Here is a 24,553-nt window from a genome sequence, read left to right on the forward strand (position 1 = left end):
ACAGCAGCCAACGTTGCTGCAGAGTGGAGCGCAACTGCGCAGATACAGTAGTCTTGCATCGCGCTCATTTGCAATATATGCGGTTGATCCTGCTACTTGTGGCAATGTGATAAGGACGAGTCTCAGTTTAAGTTTTTTTTAATACAAACAAGATGTACAATACAAAAACACTACATAATTCAAGGTTACCTGATCATTTCAAAAAAACTTTTTTTTTTTGCTGAGAAAGAAGTCAGCTTAGAAAAATATTTATACAATGGTCAAGAAAACAGACCTACAGCATATTGTATCTTTCATTACCTACAAAATACAGACATCGCACACTACAACATACACATTGAAAATAACACTCATATCTAAACGTACAACCCTGCACCAGCCCCAGTGCTCTCTCCACCTGCAAGTCTCTGTCTATAGTCCGTGTTGGCTGGTGCTGATGATGTCCATGAAGGTGGCTTCTATCCGGTAGCAGAGCTGGACATCCGGGTCAGCACCACCCAGCTCCTCTGCAGCCCTCTGGGGAAGGCTCAGCTTGGACTTGTCCCCTCCTGAAACTACCTCCTGAGGCTTCACCTTCAGGTACTGCAGCCCTGAGGGAGGGAGAGAGGGTACAGGAGAGAGAAGAGGGATGTTAGACTATACTGCTATTGATGCACCTTTATAAATGCTCATCTCTTGTTCAGTGTTCGGGTCAACTTCGATTCAATTCCTGGCAGTTGAATTGGACATACAGTGGTGCCTGAACGGACTGAAATTGATGTGGAATTGACCACATCTCCAATGCAGTTACACTAATGAGTAAATCTGTACACGTGTTCATGGTCTTTTCCTATAAAATTAGATCCAACACTACTGAAAAAAAAAGACTATGGGAGCATTGCAACTAGAATGAGTTCTCTATTATGTAGAAAGAGGAGGAAGGGAAGCGCTACTAAGGTACACAATAGTACATTTTGGTAGATAGAAGGGTAAAAGGGGTAAATTGGTCATCAAAAAGAAAGGAGGACCAAGGCACTCTTCATATAATTGATTAAAATGTCTTTATTAGTATGGTATGTTCAATAGAAACAACATTTTTAAAAACTGACGCGTTTCGGCTGCATGGCCTTCGTCAGGGAGTAACAGTTTTTAAAAACTTTGTTTCTCTTGAACATGCCATACTAAAAGGCATTTTAATCAATTATATGAAGAGTGCCTTGGTCCTCCTTTCTTTTTGAGTTCTCTATTATATTCCAAATCACACAAGAACATTTCATTACACTAACCGTGATAAGGGCCGGGACTCATTGGTTTTTAATAAATAAATCATCATTTTTATGAACTTCCACTGCCCTCCAAAACCATCCTCTTCAGTTTCCTCCTCAATTCATCCCCCTTGGTTGGAGAGCGAGGTAGAGGCAGTGTTCCCTTTTAACACACACACACTTACTGGTGATGAGCGGGTCGATGTCCCTGGTCTTGGTGGACACGTCAGAGGCACAGACCTGTCCCACCTGCACCAGCAGGGTCGCCACGTCATCGTAGAGTGGAGGGAAGGCCTGGCAGAACGCCACCAGGCACGGCAGGGTAGGCATGAAGAAGGAGAAACGCTTGGCACGGGTCAGCACTGAGGGAGAGCAATAGAGAGAAACATATGAACATCATGAACAGCAAGGAGGCTAGAACAAGCTGTACCTAGACCTAACAGGGGAAAAGGCTGTTATGAGTGATGACAATGCTGCACTAACAGAGACCCACCAGGAGATGACACTAACATACCAGAGTACAGAGACAGGGAGGCCGGTAGGACATGATGCAATAAGGGGAGGAAAAAGAGGGCCAACAATGACAGGGTAGAGATGGGGGAGGTGGAGAGTGATAGATGGATAAAGCGAGAGAGAGCTGACCTGTGAGCAGCGTGGCCATGACACTGACGGCCAGGCGGGCCACGCTGAGGGACTTGGGCAGGGCGTACTGGGTACACAGGTGGGACAGCAGCTGGATGGCAAAGATCTGTAGAGGGAGACAAGAACCAGTTATTGCCAGTACTTTCTGTCCAGAGAGACAGGTTTCAGTAGAAATTTTGCTTAAACAGGCCTGGAAACAAATTGATGTAAAACACTGACAAAGGCACAGGGCTAATCATGCTCAGCTTTGTGGGCTTGGATGCCAGATGAGGACACAGGGGGGCTCACCTGTTTCTCCAGCTGGGGCTGGGCCAGCAGCTCTGGGATGAAGTCCAGGCAGATATGGATGGAGGGGATGCCAGCTACGGTCAAGGGTAGCAGAGCTTGAGGGTAACCCTGAGACAGAAGGTGAGAGAAGAAAGGAGACAGAATAGAATGAAAGTAAAAAGGAGTGAAAAGCAGAGGGTAAGTAGTAGCTTTGACTGAGCTTCTGTCTTGCGATGTAAACACACAGGGTAGCCGCAGCGGCAGCTTGTGTGCGCAGCACGGATCCAAGCAGGCAGGATTACTGCGACAGAGGGGCAGGATTGTGTTGATGAAGTGAAACATATGGCAGCTTCCTACTACTGGGACTGCTGCAGTCATTCAGGCTGCAGGACATTCCTTCCCCTCTCACGACTCACACACTGACAACAGCTCTTCTGTGGCACACGGGAGGACACATTCATTATCCCAGCCTGTAGACGCCATTTTGTTATGCTGTTTGTTATGACTAAATGCTGCCATGACGGGATCATATCTGTAAAGACACTTTCAGACCTTGAAGCCTTATCGACAAAGGGGCTAGGGGTCCGTTTGGAATTAAAAAAAAACATCACTTGTACGTAGTAGAACAGTGTTTACCTGGAAGTGAACCAGTTTGGCGATGTTGGGGTCAGCGATGAACATCTGGTGCAACAGACAGCAGATGAGACACTGCACCTCCCTCAGGTCACTGAGTAACCCCCCATCCGGCTCGCCTTCCCCTTCCGCTCTCCTGGCCCCCTCTTCCTGTTTGATGGGCCCGGGCGCAGCCCTCATGCTCTGGAGCAAGCTCTCAGCGTCACCCCCAGCCCCTAAGGGCCCAGTCTGCACCTCTGAGGTGGGCAGACACACCTCCAGCAGGATCTGGACTGCAGCACTGTCCTGGAGTCAGAGAGAAGAACAAGACAGAGACGTAATGTGAGATTCTACCTACAACTGAAATGACTGATGTACTATACACTCTGTGTGTCTGTGTGAGTGGACACGTTTTCCTATACTTGTAGGTACCAGAAGTCCTCAGAAGAACAGTAACAGTAAGTAACAGTAAGAACACTAAAATTCTGATAAGTGAGGACATTTTGCCAGTCCTCACTTGCAAAAAGGCTATTTTTAGAGTTAGGATTAGATTTAGGTTTAGGGAAAATAGGATTTTGAATGAGAATTGTTGGTCCCCAAAAAGTCCTCACAAGTATAGTACAGCTGTGTGAAAGAGGATGTATGAGCGGGTGTCTCTCCCACTGTGTTACCTGAGCGGCCAGCAGTGCGTTCTTCAGCTCCTCTCGGGTGACCTCTGGGGTGTCTGGCTGTCCAGCCTGTCCCAGGCCCAGGTTAGAGATGGTCTGGCTCTGCCGGTCAAAGTCCGCTGTTTCCTTCAGGTGGGAGTTGAGGTAGGCCTTGGAGGCCAGGAGGTAGCCATTCAGCATGTGGAGAACAATGTCCATCAGAGGGGGACACCTGAGGAAGGGACACAAAGATGTTATTTACTCACATAATGATGTAGGCTTCATTGTGTTTAAACAGGAAATACGTTTTACAAATTCCAAGTCTACAATTGCAAAACAATACATTGGGATTCAAATATATTGAGCCCTTCTCCAGCCCAAATTTGATCAAAATGTCTCCCACAGTACACTTGTGTGTGTCTCTCTGCACATTCCAGCTATAGACAGTTGGCAATCAGTTTTCCTGACCCTTGAAACTTGTTTCAGTCCGTACACAAAGAAAAAGGTGCAACAGTAAAGATAACCATGTGCTGTAGCCTACCTGTAGACCCTTTGGTCACAGCGCAGCACGATGAGGGGGTCAACCATCAGGTCATTCTGAATATACCTCTGCTGCCTCAGCATCTTCACTGAGGGCTGCAGGGCATTCACCGTCATCACCCACAGCCTGGAGGAAAACATGGAGGAAAGAGAGCAGGGCCATGGTCAGTGGGGAGAAAATGTTTTCAGACAAAGTGCCCCAGTGATATATTACCTGAACTTGTCCAACACATTTTCATTTTCTGTTGCAGAACGTTTTGCTACGCTGTGGACTTCTAAACACAGTCATAAGGTTTCTTTTTAAAGGGATGATGTTACTACTAGCTATACAGTAGCCTGTTGCAGCAGATCTATTTTGTGATGATCAACTCTATTCAATTGCAAACACCTTTCAGTTTCCCATTGAAAACTCTAATGGTGCATTCAAGCAAGGACAAGATTTCCTTTCAGACAGAGAAGCAGCTACCACCAGTTCTCTTCACACTGTTGTCTGTGTTCCCTCCTGCAGACTGTATGACATTAATCAAATGGTTCCCGTGAGAGGTCGACACTCCAACACCAGCGCTCCCTTCCAGCTTCATCACTCCTTCCTCCCCACAGGCCTCCCTCTGCACAGCACCATTCAATACCACCACAGACGGTTGAAGAGGGGATGAGGAGGGGGGAAAAAAACTATCTATTATGCCCCAAACCCTGGAGAGTCCCCTCCCTTTTTCCTGCCCTGAGCTGTCGTGTCCTCGTTACAGAGCAGCTATCCATGCATGCGGGGATTCATTGGTCTGCCTGCTCCTGCTGACTGTAACTCAGTGCCCCTGGAAACACTGGGGCACTGAGGGTCCACCCCCTTATCACCACCAGTGAAGACAGAAATGGAATTGAACATGAACTCCATCTCTGGTCGCGACATCCAGCAAACAAGCCCTTCCTCTCTATAATATTGCTGACCTGCGGGGCATGACAGTGTTGAGGACCATCCAGAGTTTGTTGAGGGTCTGGGGGATACGTCGGGGGACACTGGGGCCCAGTAGCAGCCCCATGCTACCCGTCAGAGCCTCGGCGTAGGGGATCAGGTCTCCAGCTGACAGCAGGGTCAGGTGGTCCAGCATCCTCATAAGTCTGGGACCACTGGAAGGAACCTTCTGGAAGGCTGGGAGAGAGGGAGGAGAAGAAAAAGCTTAAAAGGAGAGTCTTAAAAGGGCCGATCCTGGATTCGAAAAAACAAAAAAGCGGGGACACCCACAGAACTTGTTTTGGTAAACAATGTATGGCTGAACAATTTATCAAATGTACATAAAGTTGCATATCCATATCGCAAGAGATCCATATTTTTGGCAATATTTTGAAACACCGCCTGTAACATCGGTTTTCATAGTTTACTCCGATTGTAGTTTCTCCCTCTAGGATGCTTTTCCACACAAACCAAGTCCCGCCCCCTGTCACTCACTCAAACAGGCAGCAGTTCTCCTCTCTGTAGATTCACTCAACAGAATCCAAACAAGAACGATGCTGCATACTTTGCTTCTTAAAAGTAAATCCATTTTGTATTTATTTTACTATTAGTTAGTGTATTTAAAAAAAAAATAATTACCCCGTTTTCTCCCCAATTTCGTGGTATCCAATTGTTTAGTAGCTACTATCTTGTCTTCTCGCTACAACTCCCGTACGGGCTCAGGAGAGACTAAGGTTGAAAGTCATGCGTCCTCCGATACACAACCCAACCAAGCCACACTGCTTCTTAACACAGCGCGCATCAAAAAAAAATATTGAGAAAAAAAGTTTGTGTATCTTCCCATCAGCAAATGCTAGTTAGTTAGACTTAGCAAGCTGCATGTGCCCAATTTTTGGGGCCGTTAGCTGCTAATGCTAATTGCTATCACTAACTAGCAAGCTAAATGCACTGACTGAGATAGGGCAAATCTGGCTAACAAACTGTAGCTCTAATACAGTGGTGGTGTACATCAAAATGTTTGTGCTACAACATGTTCTAAATCAGAGAGGAATAGCGAAGCATATTCTAAAATCTTTGTCTGAATGTAACAGCTATTCAAATCTAACTAGGGTCCCCTGGGAAAGAATGACCAATATTTAGGTTCCAGCCCCGTCACTACTCCTACCTGTCTTTTTCATTCATTGTCATGCCAAACACTGTATTCCAACCATATAATTAGAATAATTATTATATATGATTTCAACGGTTCATCCAAGTGTTTTTTAAATATTAGAAGTCAAATCGCAATATTTAGTGCAAAATAAATAAATACATTTGTGATTAGATGTTTTGCCCATATCATGCAGCCCTACAGCTGAGGGACGAGGCTGGAGAAATTAAACCTCTTATATTTAATATAGAAGTCAAAAAAAAAAAAAGTACAAATCCTAGACTGCCCTGTTAATACAGTTTATTTAGGGTTGGTTTCCCAGACACAGATCAAACCTAGTCCTGGACTAAAAAGCACTTTCAATGGAGATTTGTAGTCCAGGCCTAAAATGACTCTGGTTTGGGAAACTGGCCCAGAGTGTTAATAGATTGGCTTGATACAATCTAGTCTCCTTTCCTTCCACTCCACTGATCTGAAACCACAGGACAGCCTGAAGGTGATATAGCAGAGGTCAATCGTGAGGCTTGCTTTCACCTGTCCACTTATTTCACATCAATGTGGATGGAGGGAGCAGATGGCATGGGTAGAAAGGAAAAAAAGCAAGAGAAAGAGAGAGGGAGAGTACACACATCTCTCTAGTCTCAACTCCTCTCTTTTCTGCTCTGTTCTGCAGCTGATTCACTTAAAAGGTCAACCTCCCCAACAACAGAGGCTGTTAATATCACTATGACATAAAAGCACTACTTGCATCCCAGGCTCTACTGAACACCACCAAGCCTCTGTTTTGCTGCAGTATAGGATCCCTCCTCTCCTTCCCTCTTTGTGTCCACTGTAATCCAGGAGACGGTCGCCTCTGGGCCTCCTCTTTCTCTTCCTTTCTAAAAACGGCTACTTTTCTCCATGGCACACTAGGGAAATGACTTACATAACCAAGAAACAAGCTCCAGGTTACGATTCAAATTTAAAGATTTTCTTATAAAGAAAATGTATTTTGTTTTTGATGGGGAGAATATTGGATTACATTTGCGTGTAGATAGATTATTTCCCTCCTAATCAGATGTAGTTTTACAGATGAGATTAGGTTAGAAGTGCCTTGGAGCTATGCAGCAGTAGTAGGTCTGATTCCCTGACAGTGAAAGTATTTGCGTCTCAAATTGCACCCTATGCCCTATAAAAGTAGTGCATATTTAGGGAAAAGGGTGCCATTTGGGATGCAACAATGGTGATCTACCAGGGGGCTCCATCTCTCTATTAGAGGCCAATAGCAGCATGATAATCTGACACTGAAGCCCTTACTGCAGGATAACAACACACTTTTCATCACATGACCCTGTGTTTATCCCACTCACTATTACGGAGTCTAGAACTACTCTTCTCTGTTGAGTCCCAACTACCTTCCCAAACTGCACATTACTCTTTATTGGCCTCTTATAGGGCTTCTTCAAAAACTAGCCCCATAAAATCTGATATAAACTCACCATTCCCAAAACTGTTCTCTCCACCCTAACCCCCATTCCCCACAACCTCCCCACTCCCTCAACCTCCCCACCCCACTCCCTCAACCTCCCCAGTCTCACCGTCATGGAGTTGTGTCTGGGAGTATCTGCAGGTGTTAGAGGTGAGCAGCATCCTCCGGAGCAGAGGCAGGGTTCCTGTCACCTCCTCCTCACACACCCAGTCCTCAACCATACACAGGTGGGGGTAGTTAGTGGCCAGCAGCCGCAGCAAGGCCGAGTGGAGGCCTGGGGAGGGGGAGGAAAGGAGAGGAGTCAAAAGACATGACACTAAAACAAGCAAAGGAAAAGAACGCTGACCCTAAAGAAGGCTAATACACTGAAATAAGTTATACACACAGTGTTACAAATTAGCAGGTAAGAATGGCTTGCATTAGGTTGATGGTAGCCTACACTAAACACTGGCTACCAGGCAAATAGGTGCCTAAATAAACTTGCTGGAGCACCAAAAGAGAAAGTGTAGTAGGTTAATCAGTAGGCTAACTAGTTGCTTTCATAACATTAACTGGTAAAAAATATAATAAATTACATTTTAAGTTACAAATTATACACTTTTGACTCCCTAAATTATCTGGGTACACTTTGCATATACATAGAATCTATGTTGATGGGGCTTTAAATATGACCGATTAAAAACAATGTCAATTCAAAAGACACTCCAACCCCTACTTACTGTAATAAGTACTTAGGGATACCCTGTACATTAGATGTACTTACCCCCCAACTCCTGTTGCAGGCCCTGGGCCTGGGTGATGAGGTATTTGATGGGGATCTGGTCCATGAGTATGGCAGAGTACGACTTGGGCTTCCTCTGCATCAGAGCTGAGGACAGAGGAGAGGTTGATTTGGCCCTGCTGTCTACTTAAAAACACCCTGTGTGAGTACTACCAGAGTGGGGTGATTCTTCACTGAAATGGCTTCAATAACAATTCTGATGGGCATCATTATTCCTGCCTGAAGGGTGCAGCAGCACAACAATTAAGAGGGGAGCATATGTATAAACTAACACAGACGTAAATGAGGACTAATGAAGGGAGGGAAGACCTTACCATCCAAGAAATACTGACTCTGCCAAGTCATTCAGTCCAGTAGGTAACACCTCCCCTGGACATTATACTTGGCTGGTTATTGAGAATAAATGGAAGCTTGAAAGAAAGCCAAGCCAGCCAAGCCAGGAGGGGAGAAAGGAATCCCCCATAGCAACACACAGTTTCATAGTAGCTTAACAACAGAGGACAAAGCCTGCCTTTTCCCTTGGTTCCCTGACACTCTCTCTCTCTGTCCATTCCAAACACAGCATAGCTTCTTCAATGGAGAAGACAATGTAAGTGCCTGAGTGGAGGAGAAGAAAAAGCAGCAACAGGAGGAGAGAAGCCAAGGGTGGCTGAATGAATGAAGTTCAGGAGTAACATACGCAATGGTACTTGTATTTATCAGGGGATCCCCATGGTACACACCCAGGAGGAGATTGTGTAGGATACATACCCAGTTGTTTAGTGTTGGACAGGAGAGCCTCCTCATAGGACAGAATATAGTAGAGGATGAGGAGCTGTGTGGTGATGCTGTATCTGGAACGCACCGCTCGACCACCCTCTCCCTGCCAGAGAGAGAGATGGAGAAAGAGAGAGATCGGGGGGAGACAGAGACGAGGAGAGGTCAGGGGCAGGTCGCCACAGAGTGTTCTACACTGCAGGGCCAATGGGCTACTAGCGACAAATGGCCCTCTCTCTGACCTTCTCAGGCAACCAAGGCGGAATAAAAGAACAAAGTGGATGGCAGGACGTGAATACGGCGTTGCTGATGTATGACATCGTTAAATATCATGTCAGTGGCTGCAGACAGCCCAATAGACCAGGGAGACTATAATGATATTAAAGGCAATTTACTCCCAATGGCCTCTAAACATAACGAATGGTCAGATTAATTGATTGAAACGGACCAACTACCATTTAACGTGAATATTTTACATGGTGGCTTTGCTGCTTGCTTTTAAATCTGCACCATCCAGTGATTGTGTCAAACCTTGTTTTATCTCCAAAGCATGTACAACCTGTTTGAGCAATCTATATTTTACAGCATGCATGGATACATTTATATATTTGGGCTGTTAAGAGCTAGTTTGATCTGTCTGACATGTTTTTCTCATTAATTAGCCGTTGATGGAAGGGGTTTTGACCCCGTCTCCACATTTAACTGCCTTAAAATTCAATCTAAAAATGGATTCAATTCGATTTCTTCCTCCAACCGATCTACACAACCTACTCCACATTTTCAAAGTGACATTTATTTTATAGAACATTTTCCAAATTAATAAAATAAAAGACCCCTGGGTTAACACTTAGTGGAAGCACCTATGGCAGCCATACTCGATGTTCACATAATAATCAGAAATTCCCTTGACCACGCCCATAGATTGTTTTTCCCCAAACTCTTTCCAAGTGACCATCATTGTAAAATAAGAGCCAACTTCGTCATCAATTATACAGAAATAACAAAACACGCCGAAAAGCTGCTGTATTCTTCAATGTACACGTAACCAGGTTAAAAGTCCCAACCTACAGTTCGAAATGTCCCATGTAGGGAAATGGAGCCTGCAAGAAGATCCCTGTGGCTTCAGGCTATTCGGTGTGGGAGTGGGAAATGTGGGGACGCTGTGTTCAAGTAGGCTACACGTAGCTATGTGTGTGGAAAACATTTGATCACAGGTAAGACTTTTAACTTGTTCAGTATAGTCAGTTTAACTCCACTCACTACTTGTAGCTATATAGTCCGTTTGTTTGTGTGGTTGGTATTGGCTAGCTGTTCCGGTCAGTAGCTAGCTAGTACTCACGCAGGCCTACAATATGACATTTTTCTAAGTAGTGAGAATGGTCAGGAAAAGTCATTTTTAGACATGTACTTTTGTAATTGACTAAAACAAGCAGACAACAAAAGGTCACGTTCTATCGGATACCGACAGGGACTATTACAGCTGTGGATCATATTAAATAAGATTCTAGCAACCTTGCACTACTCTGAGGGCAACAAATCTATTGTTTTTGTAGAAATTGCTCAAGCTCAGTACATTTGGTTGGGAATCATTGATGGAAAGCAACATTCAAACATTGCCTCTGATTTTCAAGATTTACGTAAGGACTGCGACTGGAACCTTCAGCACCTCTTGGCAAGCCATTCTTGTGTCTTTACCAATGTCTTCACCAAGGAAATGTAATTGTCCCGCCGAAAAATAAAACTATCCCAAGATGATTTTCAAAATGTTTACTTAACCTTTATCTAACTAGGTTAGGTTTACAGGAAAGGACTGTGGGTTTTCCTCTTACTTTTTACCTGGGCTTTGCTACTTTCATATTTATTTTGATGCTGACAAACTCCCCAGTCCCTGCCAGTGACAAGAATACCCATAACATGATGCTGCCACCACAATACTTGAAAATTGTATTTGTAAAATTGTATGGCCTGTATGATTTAAAAGAATGAAGCCTGTGTAAAAAAAAAAAACTAGCTCCAAATCTATTCTGTTGGCAACAAGACCGTTAAGTAATACTGCACGACAAAGGAATTCACTTTTTGGCCTAAATTAAAAACTACAGGTTTGGGTGAAACCCCTATGTATGTTCAAGTATTGTGGTGGCAGCATCATGTTATGGGTATTCTTGTCACTGGCAGGGACTGGGGAGTTTGTCAGCATCAAAATAAATATGGAAGGAGCAAAGGCTAGGTAAAAAGTAAGAGGAAAACCCACCCCAGTCTTTAGAAAACCTTACCCCCTGTGTGTGTGTGTTACATGCGTGTTTAAAAACTCATTCACCCCTGCAGTGGAGCCTTGGTAGACGGTGAGGATCTCCTGCTCAGTGATTGGCTGGTTGGTGGCCTCAGGGTTGGCCTTGGAAGCTGGGGTCAGGATGGAGTTGATGTACACATCGATGAGGGGCAGCAGCTGGGTGTGGAGCGGGGTGGATGTCTCACACAGCTGCCTGTAGATCCAGTCCTATTGGAGACATGGAATTCAACAGTATTAATGTGTATATTAATATGTATTTGTTGTATAGACTATTGTACCAAAAAGGCTAGTACTAGTAAACATTTAAACTATTTCTCAGGTGTAAGTGCTCTTTCCCATATCTGCTTTTATAGCAAGTGGAATTCACCATGCTGCTCACCAAAGCCACAACCCTCATTCATTGGAAGTAACCAGTAGATGCAGCCATGAATGAACAGAAAAAGCATGAGGCCAATAACAGAACCACAGACTGGAGAACGGCCTACCTTGATGGAGACCTTGTGCTTGGTGAAGGCTCTGCTGCGGAGCAGCTGGTAGATACAGTGGATGGGCAGGAAGCCTGTGATGTTGGCACTCAGGTTGTTGGTAACCGCCACCCTCACAGCGTGGGCAGTGACCACCTCGACAAAAATCAATACAGTTTCAATACACCTGGCCAAAACTACGGATGGAGGATCAAATCAGTTCAAATACAAAAACATGAATAATGAAACAAGTTGAAATAGGTAAATCATTCTAATTACTGAAATGTTGAAATAATATGGCACTGTATAGCAAATAAACAACATGTAAATCATAAAGAAATATGCTATCTAAAAAGATTAGGCTAACTGTGGACAAATGGTATATGTGGCTGAAGTACCTGCTCAGTGAAAATCTCCTGGGTAAAGATGGTCTTCATTTTGCTCAGAGAGCTGGGCTTAATTGCAATCTGCAGGGAAGAAAGGGTGGCATTTACCAAGAGATCAGTTTAGACTGGTATCATTTACAGAAGGATCAGTTAGACTGGTATCAACCAAGGGAGTTGCTTTTATTGCAGCCAGTACCTAGTGAAAACATCCTGAGGGCAATGAATGAACCTGGCAGTTAATAATTCCACTCTATTCATATTGGATAACAGAAATTCTACATGACAAAAGCAGAATGGATTCAGTGCCGACAGCCTAGGGTGAGAATAAAATTCAATACAACCAAATTACATTGCACCCTCTTTCTCTGAGAAATGAAGTGACAGCAAAAATAACTGAACACAACAGTCAGTGTATTGGCAGGCAGCCCTCTGTTTGTAGGCTCCCTGCATAGCTGAAGTGGAGGAAGTACAACAGTTAGCCACTCTCCCTCTCTCCCTGGACTATCGATCCCTCCCCACCTTACCTTCATCCCCAAAGTGGAGCAGACCAGCTCGATGATGGCGCTGAGCTGGTTGCTATGGAAATACATGGCAACCAGTAATAGCATCTCTCCGAAGGAAGCGGCGACCCCTGCAGCACTGTACACACAAGAGTGTGTGAGAGAGGGAGGGAGAGAAAAAAAGGGGGTCAGGAGAGAGAGAGATTTAAACCGACGGCTTACAATGCATCTTAGAGGACAGCGCTTTAATAAAATGATTATGCCCAGCTATATTAGACACCCCCCTCCTCCGGCCTAGTGTCCCCTCCACGGCGCCGGGCAACACTCATTTACCATCCCAGAGGGGGAGTTGGGCTGCTGCAGTGATAACTCATGGTTCAATGAAGGGCTTATTACATTTTTAAAAGCCTGTCGGGGCCTCCCGGGTTTGTTCCCCCTTCCAGCCCAACTCCCCCCCTCATCCATCACCACCCACCCTGCCTCGCATCCCTGCACTGTTTGTTTTGAGACGAGCTCTGTCTGGCCTCAGCCTTTCTCCTACCAGAGAAAAACAGGGAACAGTGACTGGAACTGGGGACATGAAAAAGAACACTCAGGGCACTTTTTTTGTCAGACATTGCTAAATTCTGAGCCTGTTTAACTGGAAGACAATTACTGAATGTCGAGAGACATATGACTCATGTCATCATGACCATTTTGGAGGTTTGCTAATGAAATGCCCATATCGTGTGAAATGATTGCACCGATTGATGCGCAATCAAGGAAAACTAAAGTATATGAAAGGAAACACATACCGTTTGAACCCAGGTCTGATAATGTCTATCATCACATAAGGACCAGGCCACCATCCTCACCTCTCAAAGTACTCCTCTTCTTTGATCATCCAGCTGAGCCACATCACCATCAGCTGCTCCTGCTCCGGGGTGCTGCAGGAGACACACAATATCACACAACACCGTCACGTAGCCACAGATACCACTCAGTATAACGCTGCAGAGAAGCCACCTGTTTAATCTGGCTCTGTTAACCTAGCGAGAATCTTTCTGCCATCTGCTTGGTACTAGATACAAAGACTACTGTTAGCCTTTCACTGTCACATTGACACATTAGATCAGAGCTGTGAATACTTTGTACTGTGTTCGTTTGTGTGATTTTTATACTAGCAGGGCTCGACATTATCACTTGTCCTCTTGTCCAGGACAAGTTTTAAAAAGTCAGACAAGAATAAATAGATTTAAGTTGTTAAATCACAATATCAAACAATTACTCCGATCAGAATTGGATCAAAGGCCAACATTGGAATAATATTAAAATCAACTTTTAATGTACATAAATAAAAATGCCTACGTGCATCTTAGCTACAGCCTCTCATGTCTAAACCGATGTTGACATGAGAGATACTCCAGAAAATGTAGCCAAACTTGAATTACTTTTAATTATATAAATATAGGCTGAACGCCAGTCATGTTTGACAAATATAACGAAGGATAATTAACATTAACACCTAAAGGCCTGATTCGGTCAACAAAGGAGGCACGTTACTTCAGATCAAGTGGTAACAAGACTGGAGAGTTAAGGGTTGTGCCTGTTGAGCACCGCACATCACCCACCTTGAATCTGAGTGGAGGAGGTGAGCATTTTAAAACTATTTAACCTTAAACGTAACTGTTTAAAATCTAGACGTTTTATGTCATTTTATGAAGCATGTCTTACCTTGTTTTAAAGTAGCCTAGCCAAAATACAACCACAGAAATGTTGAGGGAATTATTTTAGAAACCAGCATTTTTCTCATGTTCTATTGGTTTTCAAAAGCAACATTATTTTATTGTCCAGCAGCCAAAGACAATTTCAGCCATATTAGTAACCCATGCTAGTTGATACATGTTTAGAGCTCCCCTCAGTCTCCATTTGTAATGGATATTTTCATCTCTGTCACATGAAACCACTTGCACGTGCCATGCATTTTTGAGAACGGTGTTTTCCCGCTAATCGCAAGTTTTGGAACATTCGCACATACCCTACAGCCATGTGCACATTGTTCAGCTTATAATATGAAGAAATACATTTTAAGTTAAACAGTCTGATCGGTTGCATCAGCCTCATTGCTAAAAAAAAATACAATTACGTGCAGTGGTTGTATTCATTTTGGATCCATAGAGGGAATTATTTTATAAAGAGATGAAAAAGTATTTGGTTGTAATTGTAGCCTAATGTTGTAATATTTTATAGGCTAACAAGGGTGGCCAACTATCCTCCAGGAGAGCCTTTAAAGGGGAGTGTTGTATTTTGAGACTGGCTTGAATATACAAAGAAGCCAATAGGCAGAGTGTAGCCTTCATTTCTGTCTGATTCTCGATGGTAAAAAGAAGATAGCAATGCATTTTAAAATTGTGTTACAGACCATTTAACATTTTGAAAAGTATAACTTTTTTTTTATATATATATATTTTTATATCTGTCCTTCTTGTCCAAAGGACAAGTGGCTAAAAAAGTTCATGTCAAGCCCTGCCCTCTCCTCCCAACCATTTCATGTGTTGAACGCGTCAGTGTCATTCTTTCTCGACGTGTGTTTTTACATGTCAAATTCATATAAAGATGTTGCTCGTGGTCATACCTGACGAGTGTGGGGAAGGCCAGTAGTTTACAGAAGGACAGAGAGACAAATCGAACCCCAGCTGGAGTGGCCGGGGGTCGACTGGTCATGAGCTGGAGGAGCTGCTCTGCCTCCTCATCAGTGGGCCTGTCAACGGGGAAAAGACACACACATTACTTCAACATGTCACAAACACACACAAATCTTCCAAAGGTTAATTACATCCTTTAAAATTTTTAAATAACTCCCCCATCATGAAAATAATTCATGAACATTTCAAACAGTGGAACTATCAGAGACCATCAGTGCTATCCCAACTGATCTCCCCTCCCTCTCCTCCTCCTCCGTGTCACCTACCTGAGTCCTGCGATGCCCATGAGGGCACAGTAGAGTCTGAGCAGGGCGGAGGCCTTCACCACGTGCTCCTCCCGGAGACCAGAGTACCCAGAGCTGCTCTCTGCGTCCTCCACACTGTCGTTGGGCTCGTGGGTGCTGCGCGACCGGGGCAAGATGGCCACCAGCTCCAACAATAGCTGCCTACGCATCTGCCACAGCACAGAACTGCTCTCACGCTTCCTCTGAGGGAGGGGAGTTTGTAAGAGAGTATAAGGTATTGGTGAGACCTGTGTGTGTGTTTGAGGAGCAGAATGTACATTTGTATAGTTCAAATCTCATTGTAGGCAGTGTTCTTCACCTGTTGTCCGTTGCGTATGAACATGCTGAACCAGGTGCGTACTTTCCCATTGGTGCCCAGCAGCAGCCCACTGACGTAGGACACCAGAGGGCTGACTGCATCATCGGCCGTGTCAGGCTTATAGTCCAGGGTCAGGGCCACACCCAGACCTGGCAGGTGACACTCCTCCACCTGGGGAGGACAAACACACAGTGGACAGGACAGCATGACAGTTTTCATCAGGGCAGCAAACAGCAGTGGCATTTGCACAGCTCTACGGTTTAAGAGCCGAGTTGTACTGTGCTGGCCCGGTTACAAATCCACCCTAGTTGCTGGAAAGGACAAATGGTTCATGTACGACAGTGTGAAAAAGGCATAAGAGAGATGGTCTCACCACCATGGCTCTGATGTTGAGTGCCTGGGAGGGGTTCATCTGACACAGCTGTCTCAGGGCCTCTGTCCTGCGTCTCCCTCCCATGCTCTCCTCATCCTGACGCTCCCCGTTCTTTATCAGGCCCCTGCACACTGAACACACCACAGATATCAGTTACATGCTATGCGGAGAATGGTTGTTCTTTTCAGAGGATGTGTTACATTATCTTATCAAAATACTATTTTACAAATACATCTGTATGAAATCCGTACAATGATTTGGGTTATTCAAATCATTTGTTGTTATTAATAATAACAGAGGATATGAAAGATGCATGAAAACAAGCCATTGTTCCATGTTCTTAACCTTCTTTCAAGGATCTTTAACAATTGTTCTTTGTCCCACCAGAGCATTTTCGCTGTCTGTTTGCTTCACCTTCAATGTCTGTAGCAGTGCATTATGCCATAGTAGACGGACTGCTTACAGAAATCCAATGAGAATCATTTACTCATTTACTTGTAAATAAGATCTAATAGCTCTCAAAAGCACATGCACTTTAACAGGGCTTCTCTTTTTGACCGGTTTATTCACTGTAGCTGACAGTCTAAAAGACATGTTTATGGCCAACTGAGACTGTGACATGCACTAAAACTAGTGCATGATTAGTGCTGTTTGAGGACGGTTCGGTTTTGGCTCGATTGTTTAAAAAATAATAACGGTTTTCAATAAAAAATATTTAACATTATTTTAGAGCTTCCCTCAGCCATCACCTGGCTTTTTTTGCTGACAGAGTGAGTGGAATGCTGTAACGCAGAATAAAACCATTAGAGCCCCATTATGGTAGTTAATGCCCATTACGGCTCATCACTTATTAACCATAACATATTCACATTACCGACTTTAAATCAAACATTTCAGTTGTGTATATTACTTATTTGATGACTTATTTTTCTATCCTTAAAAAGCAACAAATCCCTTTTAATGACCTATGTGGCATCGATAGGAGTCAGAAACAGTTATTCTAGTGTTAATATTGACTACAACACGTTGAACATTATTTTACTTGAGAAATACTGCACCAAACACCTAAGATGAACAATTGCGCAACTAAAACATCCTTGGCAAAAACATCTACATTTGTCATCTTATATTCATTCTGGGGATTTTGAGGAAGTGACATAGGCTTCCGTGACTACAGTGTCCCATGGGGGACAAACATTAACCAAACACGGAATCAGTCAGGAAACACACCAAGACTGAAATCTTGTTTTTCTAATGACGAACAGAAAAACACTTACCAATCTGCGCGTTCAGTTGTACTCAGGCAGTAGCAGCCAGCGAGCCAGACAACAGTGGAGGCTGGTGGGAGAAGCTATAGGAGGACAGGCTCATTGTAATTGCTGGACTGGAATAATTGGAACCGAGTCAAACATGTTGTTTCCATATGTTTGATACAGTTCCATTGATTCCATTCTAGCCATTACAATGAACCCATCCTCCTATAGCTCCTCCCACCAGCTCCCACTGCCAGGCAATCATCTTTTATTTAATACATTTAACTAGTTAAGAACAAATTCTTATCTACAATGACGGCCTTCTGCAGGGATTTTGCCTTTTGGTAGGCCGTCATTGCAAAAATCGCTGAAGTTGGAGACTTTTATCTCCCTCACCAACTTCAAACATCTGCTATCTGAGCAGCTAACCGATCGCTGCAGCTGTACATAGTCTATCGGTAAATAGCCCACCCAATTTGACCTACCTCATCCCCATACTGTTTATATTTATTTACTTTTCTGCTCTTTTGCACACCAATATCTCTACCTGTACATGACCATCTGATCATTTATCACTCCAGTGTTAATCTGCAAAATCGTAACTATTCGCCTACCTCCTCATGCCTTTTGCACACAATGTATATAGACTCTCTTTTTTTTCTACTGTGTTATTGACTTGTTAATTGTTTACTCCATGTGTAACTCTGTGTTGTTGTCTGTTCACACTGCTATGCTTTATCTTGGCCAGGTCGCAGTTGTAAATGAGAACTTGTTCTCAACTAGCCTACCTGGTTAAATAAAGGTAAAAAAAAAATAAAAAAATAAAAAATAAAAAAATAAAATAAAATTGTAGGCTGTCATTAGCTAACAAACTATTTTATCTTCCATCTCCCCTACTTACAAAGAATTGCATATGCCATAAAAGACTCAAGAAGACCATGTTAGTTACCGCTTCATGTTCAAATCAAATTGTATTGGTCACATACAAGTGTTTAGCGGGTGTAGCGAAATGCTGTTGTTTCTAGCTCCGACAATATCTAACAACTTCACAACATATACCTAATACACACACATCTAGGTAAAGGAATGGAAGAAGTAAATATGCTGGGCAAAGTTATGCCCCACACTTGATGCCTCAAGACAGGGCCCATTTCCCGCCCATTTATCTGAAAGAGGCCAATTCCAATAGCAAGCCATGAGGATTCACTAATGTTCAGCGCTATGTGATGTCTGCCGATTGACTGCTTCCTTCTCGCTGGTCTTGCTAATGCAAATAGGCTATTGACTCAGGCCTGACCCCCTGGTTGATAAGAAGGCACCAGAGGCTGCTAGCAGAGCTAGATCTTCATAATGTGTCTCTCAAAGCAGAGAACACACACACTCTGGGCCAGTAGCAAGACAATCACTCATCTATATTATAAGGAGTACACATTAATCTAGTCCTACCTCTGGGGCTGAAACATTGTCCAATTACAAGGGGAAATACCTAACTGGGTGAAGAAATGTGGAATAGGCAGCCAATGTCAATAAGTATCTGCCTAGATTTACAATGGGATCTATACAGACACTGATTATTCTATTAGATTAAATATACTCCACCTATAGACTAGGATCAGCTTGCCAAACATGTGGGCCGCAGGCTCAATAAAACCAGCTAATCAACTAATACGGTCTTATAATTAGTAGTACAGGCATGGTAAAGCTAAACAATTTGTGCAACATACTGTAACAGTCCAAACGTAGAATATATATTTATTGTTAATTTTCATAGACATTATTTTGCATTGTTCACCCTACCTTCATTAAAGCTGTCAGGGACGTTGGCAACCAGCAGGCACAAAAACCAGTCACCGTTTCTCACATGCAGCAAAGCCTCTGCCACGTCTATGATGGGCAGCAGAGAGGGCAACTCTGAGGACAAGAGGAGGAGGAGGGGGGGGCTGCAGACATCAAACTTGGGGGCTCCGTGCAAAACCAGTTATTTGATGTGAGAAAAGCTTCCAAATCAAAATCAGAGAAATTGCTGATTCTCAAATATGTTTTAGAAAACTGTCATTTCCACATAATGAGGTATTTTCTATTGACGCAAGTACCTGCTTGAAGTATACAGAGAACATCTGCAACTTCTTCCAGGTAAACAGGGCTCTCAAATAGCTCAGAGGACTTCAGGAACCATTCCCCATTGGAATCAGCCACCTGTATGACAAAACAGCCAAATTAACAACACACAAATACAACATTGAGTATGATAAACTGGACGCTTGCTAAAGGCAGGGCCACGTGATTCAGTTGGGCGCTACCCATTGGTGGTGGAGGTGGTGAGCTTCCCCCTTGCCTGGTAAAGTGCTTTGAGGGCCTGTAAAAGCGCCATACACATGTTAAACTAACCCCGTAGGAAGCAGTGAGATGACTGTTACCTTGTTCATGATGGCCAGTAGTTCACTGAGTGCCAGCCTGAGTCTCCTGAGAGGGTCACTGTGTTCAAACTCCAGGGTGAGGCCATGCTGCAGCTGAGACACCAGGATGCTCTCTCCATTAGAGCCACCCGCCTTGTGCCTGTCAGAGGGGACACCACCACACCAGAACAATCAGTATCTCCGATCCACTAAGGCTGGGACAACACCAGTATCGCAATGCTAACATTGCGATACTTGTTGGTATCGTGGCAAGGAAAGAAAGCGGATTTATCTTCTTTAGGAAAACAGCCCTAATGTTGAAAACAAATCATTATGTTGTCATCCAGTCACATGTATTTATTTTACAAGCTATAGCACACAATATTTTACATACAGCAGATTTGTAAAGGACAAAAGAGTCTACTTCATGTTTTCAATTTTTTGCAATGGAAAAAATATTGCGATACTGGTCCTGACCCTACCATCCACACAACATGCTAAACAAACTCTTTACTCTGTTAAACAAATGGGAGATTCAAAAAATATGTATTTGATTTTGATTTTCCAAGTTTATTTACAAAAGGCTAAATATGAGGTTAGTCATATTACTAACCAAACACATCTACTCGACCTGTATAAGTTGTTTACTTGAGTTGAGTGTCCTTGAGTGTAATAATACAGTTAACTAGTGTCTCTGTCTCTGAGATCATTCAAAGGTTTTACCTGAGTTGCTGCTCCTTCCTGGCATCCTGCTCCAAAGCATGGAAATCGACAGACAGGAGGGCCACAATGGAGTTGACAGCCTCCACCCCGGAGAGCAGGCGCAGGATGAGCTTCTTGTCCTGGGCCCAGGACTGGCTCTGGTCGGCTGGGGCACACAGAGCCATCCGAACCAGGCAGGGCAGCAGCAGCCTCAGCTCTGGGTCACTCAGGGCAGCCAGACGCACCACATCCACCTTCTGCATGGCCTCAAAGGCATATGGGCTGACAAACTGCAGCCCTGCACTTTCTGACATCTCTGCTGGTAGTCTGGGACTGGGTCCACACCTCTCTGCTGGTTTTCTGGGACTGGGTCCACACCTGAGAGACTGGACAGAGTGAGGTTTCTAGTTGATGCTGTCCTGATGCTCCAGCTTAAAAGTGGAACTATTTGTAGCTTGGCATTCAATTGACTTGCTTCAGAAGTTTATGTTGCTTTGGATTTGAAGCTTCAATGATAGTGTTTTCCATGCAGTCATGTGAACAAAAATAATTTTGCATCCTTAGTTTATCAGCAAGTTAGCCAGAAAGCTGGTGACTTATTCAGGAACAGGCTGTGAATAAAAGGCATCGCTAACAAGCCTACTAGCTAAGCTAAACTCGCTTTGTGCTGACTTCTTAGATAGCTAACGTTACAACATGATCATGAAACACTTCCTGGTGATTTTAAGAGCAGGGAGCTTACCTAGTTAGTTAAACTAGTTTACATTAACATGATTTCAGGATTAAAGAAATTGCAATAATGGGCTAATGGTAACATAACTAGTAGCTAGCTAGCTACCTTGCTAGTTAGCTCAGTCAGCAACAGCTAGATAAGCTAGCCTAGTATGTCTGAAGGTGGAGTTCTTTAAATATAACGTTACATGTTATCATTAATCGATAATAAAACACGTGTCAACCGGTATAAATGTAACATTACCTTCTCTAGGGATGTGTCAACGAAGGAATGTAGCCTTTAGGACGTCAAACCTCTCACTCACGTAGCACAACAGCCACTCGTATGCATTCGCTGTATCCGTATTTCTGCGCCTAACAGTTAGCTAACGTAGCTAACTCGCGAACTCTGACAGTCTCATTCTTACGAATCTGTCTGTATAAAGTAATTCAACCTATGTTCAGATAAATAAATATTTACAATATGATCACAATAAATTAATGTACATAAGTGACTAATTCAACATTAAAGGCTATATGGGCAGATGTGGGCAAAATGTTCAGCCACCACGGCTAGCTAGCAGAGTGCCTGGGAGTAGCTAGCACTAGCATTACTAGCATGCATTGGGGCGCTCCGCGTGCACTTTTTTGTCAGATTGCTGCTCTACCCCCCTGGATGACAGCCAAACAAAATCATGGTTGAATAAAGCAACAATACGTTATCTTTTAGCAACTGTTATACAAAAGTCTATAATGCTTTTTTCCCTCTGATTATTCTACAGGGTTGAATTATTTTGTTCCAGTGCAACATTGTCTAGTGCCAGCGCACACTGATGTTGAATCAGGTCAGAACTGGGATAGAATAAAACCCTGCACAATCGGGTCTCCAGGACCGGGACTGTCAGTGCTTTCATCATCCTTGCGGGCTACTATGTGCCTGAATCACAAGCAATTTTTTCTTGTTGACTGACTTTTTTAAAATTTAATGCAGATCCTGTAACAATCCCGATTTGGACCATGACTTAAAAAAACGGGCACTATTTGTATAAATTGGTATCAAAAATTTCTGAGTTCAAATAATATATAGATACATCTGTATACAGGCCTGTCTACACACAAAAGCAGACCATAGTCCAAAGGCCTAGATTTTAACAATAGAAAATGTCTTGCAGTCTTATGCATGAATATGTTGAGGTGTCAGAAGTATGCAAGAGAAGATACATGACATTGGATTTTAGTGAAAGTACAGTTTTATTCCGAACAGGCGAAGATACAAGAGATCAATCTTCCTCTGTGCACAAATAAACACTGCATATCCATGGGCTTCCCTCCATATCCGGTTAAAGTTCATTTACACCACACATTTACTATCACATAGAAGTAAAATAGAGTTGGTCTAAATGCATCCGTAACCACTCAGAAATGGTGTCAAAAAAAATAAACCTCAAAAGCCAATTGGGATTTGTATGGATAAGAAGAGGCATAGTATCCTCGTATATATCAGATTGATTACAGCTGCGCTATCTGTGTAGCGACCATTCATGTAAATTCGCAAGTTCAGGCTGGCTCGCCAGGCTAGCGGTATAGAGGGATGTGCTAAAAAGGACACTGCATATCTGAAAGGATAGGAGCTCTTTTTGCTCTATTCTTTTTTATTCCTCTGTCAAGATCTGTCATCAGACAGGGGTCAAACCTGAGGTCAGCTACATCCAAAAGAAGCCAATGGTTTTCTTCCAAATAATTGCACCTCACAATCCCTCTCCCAGTAAGCAAGAACCACAACAAATGCACAGGTAAAATTGAGTTGACGCACTTTATTCCTAAAACAGAAGCCGCACCACCCATCGCTGGCACGGCATTCATATATAATTATTTATATATATTGCCGTTTATTTTTTTTTTGTCTAAATGTGTGGTATAAAATACTATATATGACAATGTACCTCTTTATTTGAACACAGTGAACTTCATTCAAGTCCTCTGCTGCTACAGCTTAGCTGTAAATCCTCCACGCACAAAGGCATGGACATAATTCTCCAATCTACTTCTTCTGTACATCGTGACAATACAAATATTCTGTCCCCAATACAAAAAATAATACTCTAAAAGCAAACTACTGCGACTTTATTTCATTTTTCTGGGGGGTTTTGTTTGTTTTTTAATTAAGAAGATTACATATATCTTAGACCAATTGCCTTAAAGCAGGAAGGCGATATAAACCTTCAAGATATTTATTATATATAAAAGAGATTAAGACAAATCATACATTTAAAAACTTACAATAAATAAGATAGATGCAGGCATTTCATTTGGATAAAATGTCATCCAAAGGAAAAAAGGGAATTTTTCGGGTCTTAAAACCAAGGATCCATTCAAGTGTTTTGATCACTGAAATGAGACTTGATTTCCAATACTTTACATGTTTCCCAAACGGTTTTGCCACAGTGTTACCATGGCATTACCACAGCAAATACAATGGCAACCGGGATCTCTCTCTTTTTCTCTTGTTCCTGTTATTAGCATCACCCGTTCCAGACATCTCCCTTCTTCTTCTTCCACCACAGTGGTAGGAGCGGACTGAGATGTTTCTATGACCCGTTTCTATTGCCGTCGCTACGGCCAAGGCATTCCTTCCATCCAGCAGCCTTCTCTAATCTACTCCTATTCAAGTCCAGCATCACCCTGCCAGGTTGGAATTTCCTTTGGCATGTCCCCTAATTTTCTCCCCTTCCCCTCCACCCTTTAGGCTATTTGTTACAACATCTTCATGATGAAGTTGTACATCTGGTTGAGCACCACAAAGTGGATGGGCAGACAGGAGCGCCGATCCTGCGTCGCGGGGTCACACGTCAACCAGGAAAGGGCATTGTACTGCTCCAGCACAAATCTACAGAGGGAAGGAGAGAGGAGGAGAGACACGGCATGTGTTATTCACAACGAACACACCTCTCAAAGTGAGCACAAACCTTGAGATCAAGTGGAATACATTACTCTCTCTTTGATAAGCACTTTAGATAGACCAGAAATTGATTGAAAGCATGTCGTAAGATCTTTAATGGCTGAGCCGTGGATGAGATTGACCCTTTGACTGCGGAGTGTATTTGTGACCGCATAATGTGTGGTCTCATTTTTATA

At 43.3% G+C, this 24,553-nt stretch overlaps 2 protein-coding genes across 3 annotated transcripts in view; both read right to left on the minus strand.

Moving 5' to 3' along the window:
- Nucleotides 1–122: 122 nt before the first annotated feature.
- ints2 (integrator complex subunit 2) lies at nt 123–22,324 on the minus strand. 2 transcript variants are annotated; one of them, XM_021623540.3, is made up of 25 exons: nt 21,684–22,324; nt 20,729–21,093; nt 20,027–20,165; nt 19,703–19,805; nt 19,407–19,520; nt 16,357–16,487; nt 15,984–16,154; nt 15,647–15,867; nt 15,311–15,436; nt 13,551–13,622; nt 12,721–12,835; nt 12,209–12,277; nt 11,832–11,966; nt 11,374–11,553; nt 9,051–9,162; nt 8,283–8,387; nt 7,629–7,793; nt 4,898–5,099; nt 3,954–4,079; nt 3,437–3,644; nt 2,790–3,071; nt 2,175–2,282; nt 1,887–1,992; nt 1,430–1,606; nt 123–590 (listed from the first exon to the last, which is right to left on the minus strand). In XM_021623540.3, exons 2-25 carry the CDS (start codon nt 21,019–21,021, stop codon nt 412–414), a joined length of 3,639 nt encoding a protein of 1,212 aa, XP_021479215.1. In that variant the 5' UTR covers nt 21,022–21,093; nt 21,684–22,324; the 3' UTR covers nt 123–411. The 2 variants fall into 2 exon arrangements, with proteins under 2 accessions (XP_021479215.1, XP_021479216.1); XM_021623541.3 differs by having other exon boundaries at nt 20,729–21,085; nt 21,684–22,294.
- An 893-nt stretch (nt 22,325–23,217) lies between these two features.
- The window catches only part of med13a (mediator complex subunit 13a), a 117,672-nt gene continuing 116,336 nt past the window's right edge, over nt 23,218–24,553 (minus strand). The window contains exon 30 of the mRNA XM_036937417.2: nt 23,218–24,305. Within this exon, the coding sequence (XP_036793312.2) occupies nt 24,173–24,305 (133 nt within the window). The 3' untranslated portion in view covers nt 23,218–24,172. The remainder of the gene's footprint in view (nt 24,306–24,553) is intronic.

This window comes from Oncorhynchus mykiss, chromosome 12 (assembly GCF_057628025.1).
Source record: "Oncorhynchus mykiss isolate SJ-2025 chromosome 12, ASM5762802v1, whole genome shotgun sequence".
Taxonomy (NCBI): domain Eukaryota; kingdom Metazoa; phylum Chordata; class Actinopteri; order Salmoniformes; family Salmonidae; genus Oncorhynchus; species Oncorhynchus mykiss.